Source organism: Mastomys coucha, unplaced genomic scaffold (assembly GCF_008632895.1).
Source record: "Mastomys coucha isolate ucsf_1 unplaced genomic scaffold, UCSF_Mcou_1 pScaffold14, whole genome shotgun sequence".
In the NCBI taxonomy this organism is placed as follows: Eukaryota; Metazoa; Chordata; class Mammalia; order Rodentia; family Muridae; genus Mastomys; species Mastomys coucha.
This window is the reverse complement of record NW_022196896.1, coordinates 90,925,174-90,933,438: the sequence shown is the minus strand read 5'-3', so window position 1 is coordinate 90,933,438 and position 8,265 is coordinate 90,925,174. Positions and strand designations below refer to the sequence as shown.

Sequence of the window (8,265 nt, the reverse complement as noted above, 5' to 3'; positions counted from 1 at the left end):
TTCTCCAGTCTGTCAATGAGGAGTCCCTGGTGTTCTTACTCCTCGAGTCTCTCTCTTAAGAGAGGATGGCATTAGAGCGCTGAATACCAATGAAATTATCAGCGCTTAAAGATCTTCTCATAGCAGCTCTACACAAGTCTTTGTATTTGTCTTCACACAATCTTGAAATGGCCTAGAAAAAGAAAAGGGAATCGAACAGAGAGGTTTGAAAAGGAATGCAACCTTAAGGAAAACAAAATAAAAAGCAACACAAACTACTCCCATGGAGCAGGCAAGGACCTACCGGTGTACTAAGCTAACAAACGCAGGCACGTGAGTTATCTGAAGATGAAGGCAACAGTGCTGTCTTGGGGATGGTACTTCCTGCTACTGACTAATCTTTGCAGAGTCCTGACTCAATGCTTATTAAAGGGAAACTTATTAAATTATGGGAGAGATAGCACTGCTGAGTAAAGTGCTGGCAGTGCATGCAGAACTTGAGCTTGCATTCCCTGGCATGGATGTAAGGGGCCAGGCACAGTGGCACATGCCTGTTTTCCCAGTGCTAGGAAGTGGTGAAGGGAGAAGCCCAGGACCTCAATGGCCTGTCTAGCAACCTTGTGAGCTCCAGATTCAATGAGACCTTATTTTAAAGGTAAATGAAGAGTGATTCAGGAAGATAACCTATGCCAACTTCAGATACATGTACCAGGCACACAGTTCACAAAGATGTAGAAGATGTTGTGACAGGTTTTTACATCATTATCATGTTACTTGTGTAACTGTTTTTTAAAACATGAGCACACACCTGTGCAGAAACAATTAGTATTTAGTCAGTTTTCATTGGTCTAACAAGGTTAACAAGGTGGGCAAATGCTATATGCGATGGCAGGAGTCTAGTGACTGAAGCATTTAAAGTTGCTATTTCACTAAGCACATTTAATTGTAAAAAAACATTCTAAATTATCAAGGGACTTAAGGAAATTCCGTTCTAAAGTATGCAAATCAGTGTGACTTATTTACTAATTTTTATTAGTTAATTTTATTACTAGTTTAAATTTACTAAAAATTTTAAGCTACAAATATTACTTTGCCTTATGTAAATTACTACTTTCATTTTTAAAACACTTTTATTTATGATTGTGGTAGGGAGGAGGGGGATGGCTACTCATGGATGTCTGAGGTGCTTGATCCCTCAGAGCTGGAGTTATGCACAACCGTGAAGCATTGGATGTGTTTGCTGGTATTTGAACTCAGATCCTCTAGAATAGTAGGAAGCACTCTTCAATCCCTGAATGAGCTCTCTGGACCCCATTACCACTCTTAACATAGGTCTCAGTTGAGCCCCTAATGCTGTCTAATATAGTCATGGTATCTAAACTCTGACAACTTGTTAACTGAGTAAAATGTAGCAGAGTTGTCATTAAGGATAGAATTTCAAAAAGGTTTTGTGGGAATACAGAGCTTCAATACAGAACTATTATTTTTATTTTATGTGCATTGGTATTTTGCCTGCATGTATATCTGTTTGAGAATGTCAGATCTTGGAATTAAAAGACAGTTGTGAGTTACCATGTGGTACTGGGAATTGAACCCGGATCCTCTAGAAGTGCATTCAATGCTCTTAACTGCTGAGCCATCTCTCCAACCCCATCAATAGGAAAACTATTAAAACTACATTACATTTGATTAAAATGACCCTGAATTATGAACAGAGCAGGCAATATTTATCTCTATATAATGTAGATACTTGCAGAAACTATAAAAGGCCCAGAAATATGATGCCAAAGAGTTAATAACCTCTTCAATGTATCAGTTTAAAAGGTTTCCATTGTCTTCACAGATGTTGGCCAGGTGGCTTACACAAAACCCCACTTAGTGAATGCAGCCTTACCTCTAGGTTCTGTGCTCTTTCTTTGCTGAGAGGAGCAAACAGAAAATTCAGGTTGTTGTCATCTGCTAAGGAGCGAAGGTCAAAGTAGTATTTGGCATAAACACTGGCAGGAACATTAATATTAAACTGAAGAAGCTCCAAGAAATGCCTTTCCATCTCATTCCTGGAGGAGGAGAGACATATCAAAACTCACACAGGACAATTTTAGTCAACTGGGCTATCTTCAAAAGTATCATTCAGAGCGTCTAGGTACTTCTAAATTCTATTTTGGAACACGTGAAGACTACCCAGCTGGATTAAAATACTAATGCTCAAACAAGCGTCAGCTATTTGTGCTCTTTTCTCCATCCCAGCACTGAGTTTGGGAGGAGGGAAAGGTTCCAGTCCTCTCATCGCTTGTGCTGCTGACTTGCAGGCTCATTCTTCAGAGTTCCATTAGTGCAGCTGTACGATTCATGCTCTATGCTCACTCACAAGGCCTGCTATAGTGAGCAGATGAAAGGAATGATGTATGCTGTTTATTAGCTCTGAAGAACTTACAGACATTTTCACCGGGCTGATAACAGGAAGGGGCTTATTGAAGTAGAGAAGCGCCAACAAAAGGAGTGGGCACATCACCACGGCAACAAATGGATCCATCGAAAGCTACGCTATTATCTCTGAGGGGGAAGAACTCTTGAGGCAACAAGGATTCATCTCAAATAAATAAATAAATAAATGCATAAGCTACACTGGCTGGGAAAGGAAATCCCTTCCCCCCGCCCCAGCACATAAGGCTATGTCAAAGGGCATAATCTAAGTTTCTGCTCACCTTAATACTGCACTAAGGTGACAAACTGTTACTATGACAGTCAAGGTACTCATTTTAAATTTTGGAAAGCAGAGAGATCAAAGACAGATGTCCTGGCTACACTAAACCCACTTTAGTAGACTAACATCTAGTAGAGCACTGGACCAACAAACCTGGTTCCTGTGCAGGGAATAAAAACTGCAAGCATTTGCTGCCCTAGCTGGAGCACAGAGGAGAGAGCTTAATACACTGGGAAATGTGGACGGGGGATGAAGTAGCTCTGGGCTCTGTGACCTTACTGAAGCCTTAATCAACATAAAATTAGAGTATATCTGACCAGCCACAATCCTCTCTAGAAATTATAAACACTTAAGCAAACACAACCGAGGCTTATCTTAGAACATACTTAGTTTCTTGGTTCTAAGTTTTTAATTTTTTTTTTCTTTTTCTTTTTTTTTTTTTTTTTTTTTTTTTTTTTTTTTTTGCTAAGTGCCTCAAAACGTATTTCTATATAGAAAGTAGAAAATATGGTTGTCTCATTTGCTGAAATTAAAGCTAAACAGCTTACTTCCAAATTAATTTCCTGTTCATATGGCAATAAGCCTATAGAAATGTAAATCAGATAATGTTTTGATAATCAGGTAATCAAGACTTAATTTGCTACTGGAACAAACATACTTCACTACCCCTTTTATATTTTCTCCACTAATACATTTTAACTGTGTTAAAATACAGTCCTTCACAGGATTAGCATGTCTATTAATAGAGGTTTAATCACTGGAGAAAAGCATTATGCCAACAGAATATGCACCTTCTGGCTTTCCCCCCACATGTCTGAGTGACATACCATTTACAGGCACAGCACATTTTCTGAGCAGCAGCTGCTTAGTTCACTTATTATTTTGAACAGAAATACATTATAATAAAATACATACATGGTGGGAAGTTTAAGGAAAAATATGATAAACATACATTTTTAACAAGGGGGGAGGGGAAGGAGACAAATGTGAATTAACCTTGTTGTCATGCTCTTTGGTCAGCAGAGATCATAAACAAAAGGCGACTGTTAGGAACATGGCTCCTGGTGTTTCTCTGTTCATAACAAAAGGGTTGTGAGGACCAGAGAGAGCCTCAGCCCTGCCACCACTGCCCCTGCAGTGGGTTCATGTCTCGGCAATCTAAACATTTTTCTAAATCATTTCTGATCTTACAACTACAACCAGAGCCCCTGGTACCTGAATTTAAGTTTTAAGATATTTTCGCCTATCATGTGTGGTGTGTACGATTATTTTCAGCTGTCACACGTGGCATATGATTACACATCTTGCTTTTTTCTAGGGACCAGTCACTCTGGCCTTAGTAACTCACAAGTGTCTATTTATTTCAGATTCTTTTGTTGTCATATCCTTTTGCTAAGATGGCTACCCCTGCTGAAACCGATTATGAACGGCCACTTTCACCAAACACTCCAGCTGCTGTAACTGGTCCCTTAGTTACTTCAGTCATAAAGAGTTTGGTAATTTTGACTGACAGTCCGAACTACAGAAATGGGTAACTTCTATTACCCTCACACCGTGATCTTCCTATGATGGTCAATGTAATCAAGGAGTTTCTTCATAACTACACTATTTCTTGAGTGCTACCCATAAAGTGACATCTTCACTGTCAAGCGGGCACTTTCAGAGTTTGCTGGAAACCTCTCCAGTGTGCACCCTGCTTTCACACACATCCTTGCCATCACGGCAGGAGTCTCATGCTCGTGGCCATCACTAAGGCTATGCTCTCAGTGAACTTGGGGCCTGCAGAGCACTGCAGTAACTGGGCAAGTGCTGAGTGTGCTCACAACCCATTGAAACCTCTGAGCTGTTTCTAAGACTGCCCGAGAGGAATCCTGGAGCTTCCTGGCTCATGAGACCATCTCTAAAAACAAACAATACTCCACATGCAGAGGAGTAAAACTTTTATTTTTGAACTTCACAGTTTCTGTTATAAACACTCAGATTAAAGGGGGGGGGCAGCAAAAGTAAATAGACAATGAATGACTTAGACTCAAGCTAAACCCTACATACCAAAGTCTAGATCCTCTGAGACATGAACACAGGTAGACCCTTTCAAAAGCCCCTTAAAAAGGGAGGAGACTTTTAAAAAGTAATAAAGTATATACTGTACTACGCTGTTCTTGAGAGGGTCACCAAAACTACAAGAAAAATAATTTATCAAGCACATTATTATACATATATATCAAGACCTACCAGTTAATGACAGGAGCTATGAACTGCTGTGAAGCTGGAGATAGGAATGTAGTTTTATGTCTAGTTCCACTGTCTAAGCAGCTGCTCAGTTCACTTATTCTTTTGAACAGAAATACATTATAACAAAACACATACATGGTGGAAAGTTTTAAGAACTTTTTTTTTTTTGTTTTTTTCAGACAGAGTTTCTCTGTGTAGCCCTGGCTGTTCTGGAACTCACTATGTAGACCAGGCTGGCCTTGAACTCAGGCCTGCCTCTGCCTCCCAAGGGCTGGGATTAAAGGTGTGTGCCACCACTGCCTGGCAAGTTTTAAGAACTTCTAAACAAGAGTTTTAAATAGCCTTTAAAAACATTCTTCAAGTTTTATGTAAAACTTTATGGTATGGTAGCAAGTTAAAGAATACTAGAAAAATGGTTCTGAAAGCATTCTAAAACCTTACATACTCACATGTCCTCAACCGTAATGTCCTTGAGGATCTGGCAGTAGTCTACATTCCATACAGCCTGATCATCCCAAACCTTGGAGGCAAGAAGAATGGCTCCCAAAACAATTCTTTTCCAGTTGGTGGGACAAATGTCGATCTCAGCATAAGTTAGGAGCCTCTCTAAGTAAACCTGTAGAATAGAGCACTGATCTTTGACTTAGTTCAGTGTATATATTGAATGTGTGGATGTGGATGACAGGCCTCCTCTGTGTTTCATTAGGCAGTTCTACAGAGACTCTGCTCTACCTCAGCAAGACGCCATAAGAGACCTGAAGTCAGACATTTCTGCTGCCCATTCTGCCCATGCATCAGAGCAAGGACTATCATTACTAAGGGCATCCTGAAGAGTGAGTAATACTGGTGTCATTTTCATGCTTAGAGAGCAGCAAACGGGCTCAGTGCAGATTCAGGCTGTTCATTAAACCCAAGTTTCTCAATGTAATTTTACAGGATTGCTAATGCTAGGCTTAAGTATAAAAACCAAGCCACCCTGAGACTATTTAAACCTTTTCCAGTTCTCAGTAACCCTGTGTGGAACTAGGACAAGAGAGCCTCCCAGTGGCTGCTGGGTAGAACAGCACCACAGGCACAGTGCCATTACAGAGCCACCTGCACCCAAGGATGGTCCTTTACACAATCATTTCTCCTTCTCCGCCTTCACTTCCTAAAAGCCATTTTCCCTCTTACATAATCTGCAACTTCATTAATTCCCTTGCCTTTAATCACTCCACAGACTGAAGCAGGCAGATCATGAGTGTCTGCTTTGTGAGACAGGGTATCACTATATAGCTCAGGCTGGCCCTGAACTCAATTTATGCCTGTTTCTGTCTCGAGTCCTATGTTTAAATCACCTCTAGATTAGTGACAATACTAAATACAATATAAATGCTAGTGCAAATAATCCTGTTTGGAGAATGGCAAGAGACGCTCCCCAACAAGTATTTATGATCTCTAATTGGTAGAAACCAGATGTCGAGTTCAGTTTAGAAGGCAGCCCATATATGATATTAAGTGCTTTCTATCAAGATAAAAAGGCAAAAAAAGGAGTTTACTTTTAAGAGATAATCACTTTTTTAAAGGTCATTAGACTAATGGCTCAGATTTCATAATGTTCTTCAAACTTAGTTTTTTTCCAAACACAAATGTCTGCCAAATATTACATGTTCTCTGAGATTATCCTCCAGCCCCCATACTGGCACTCTCAAGTATCTGAGGAATGAGTCTTTCTCTTAGGGTACCCCTCGTTCTTCCAGAAATAGTCAGAGAGCAGCAGAGCACTGGCAAACCTTGGCTGCTCTTTTCTGACAGGTATGTTAGGTCCTGGTCCTCGTAACACTTGTCCCGTGTCGGTGGAAGAAGAGAACTTTGTTTTCCTCAAATCAAAGCCAACCCTTCTGTTGTGTTGGTCTGGCTCCATCCTACTGTGCAGAGCATTTGTCCCTCAAATGCCTTTTTTAAAAAAAAAAAAAAAAAAAAAAAAAAAAAAAAAAAAAAAAAAAAAAAAAAAAAAAAAAAAGACCTTCTTTCCCTGCCAGAGATGATTAGTTCAATGTAAACGTCTGCTTGCTCTGTTCAGCTCAGCTCAGCAGCAGATCATGCACAAGCCAACCCACCTCCAGCCAACCACTTAGTGCTTCCACTTGTTTCTGCCCCTGGGTGCTATCACTATTCTGAAACAGCTCTGGCCAAGCCACTCACCAGTGCCTTCACTTACAGACCCAGATCTTTTTACTATACCTTTCCACCTGCCTGGTTGTAGAAGCCCAAACTCTTGTTATCCTTCTTCAGTCAGCAAGCAACACCTGTCTGTTCTTGCTGTCTTCATTGGTAATCTAACAAATTTCCATCCTGGGCATTTTTTCACTGCTTGCATATATCATTGTACGGCTTCCTAATGTTCCACTTGCCTCTAGTCTGACCTCCAATTATAGTCTATCTCTCCAGGTAGGAAAGCCTCCTAAATTAAGATCACTTTTTCCCATGCTCAAGACTTAACAAAAGTTACTAACCAACCTGGAACCTCTTCCTGTGAGACTGACCCTGGTATCTCCTTCCCCCAACTTCCCTTAGTCCTTACTCCCCCCACATGGCATCCTACTTTCCTTGAACACATGGAATGTTCCTGCAACACACACTTGCCCAGAGGATCTCCACCTCACTAACGCTGTGACCCTTTAATGCAGTTCCTCATGTTGTGGGGACCCCTAACCATAAAACTGTTTTTGCTGCTACTTGATAATTCTAATTTTGCTACTGCTATGAATCATAATAGAAGTATTTTTGGAGATGGAGGTTTGGTAAAGACGTCACGACCCACAGGTTGAAAGTCATAGGTACGGCACTACTCCATGGCCTGTAATACCTAAGCTTCTTGCTTCCTCTTTGCAGTTAGGCTGTTGTTCACATGCCACTTCTCTAAGGAGGTCTTCTGTTCATTTAGCTAAAACAGTTTTTTTGTTTGTTTGTTTTGTTTTTTACCAAGCTTAATTTTCATGGCAAAAAGCAACTACCTGCAAAAGCACCTGTGGTCTTCCTTACCAGGATGCACTCTCAAGGTAAGACTTCCATCCCATGTGTTCTCTCTGTCCTGGTGCTACAACAGTGGTATGGAGCAGCTGTCCAGGGTATATGCTTGTGGCCTCTTTCAGCATTTGCATGGTGGGAGTGCCTTACCATTGTGGGAGTGTCTTATCTTGCCTTCTATTACTCATTCCTGCATTTCCTCCTGGTGTGCTCAGCCTCCTCCCCATAGACTTGTCTCTCAAACACTGAAGATGGATCTGTGAGGGCTGGCTGCCCATTTTCATTGCTAATGTTCTCTGCATTTCAACAAATATTTTTAATTCTTTACTTCTGACTCAAAT

The 8,265-nt window shown here is 40.7% G+C and overlaps 1 protein-coding gene across 2 annotated transcripts in view; it reads right to left on the bottom strand.

The window, feature by feature from the left end:
• Nucleotides 1-45: 45 nt before the first annotated feature.
• The window catches only part of Ccnyl1 (cyclin Y like 1), a 33,236-nt gene continuing 25,016 nt past the window's right edge, over nucleotides 46-8,265 (bottom strand). For both annotated transcript variants that reach the window (XM_031367744.1, XM_031367743.1), the window contains 3 exons: nucleotides 5,365-5,531; nucleotides 1,874-2,036; nucleotides 46-172 (listed from right to left, as the gene is read on the bottom strand). In XM_031367744.1, the coding sequence (XP_031223604.1) occupies nucleotides 56-172; nucleotides 1,874-2,036; nucleotides 5,365-5,531 (447 nt within the window). In that variant the 3' untranslated portion in view covers nucleotides 46-55. The remainder of the gene's footprint in view (nucleotides 173-1,873; nucleotides 2,037-5,364; nucleotides 5,532-8,265) is intronic.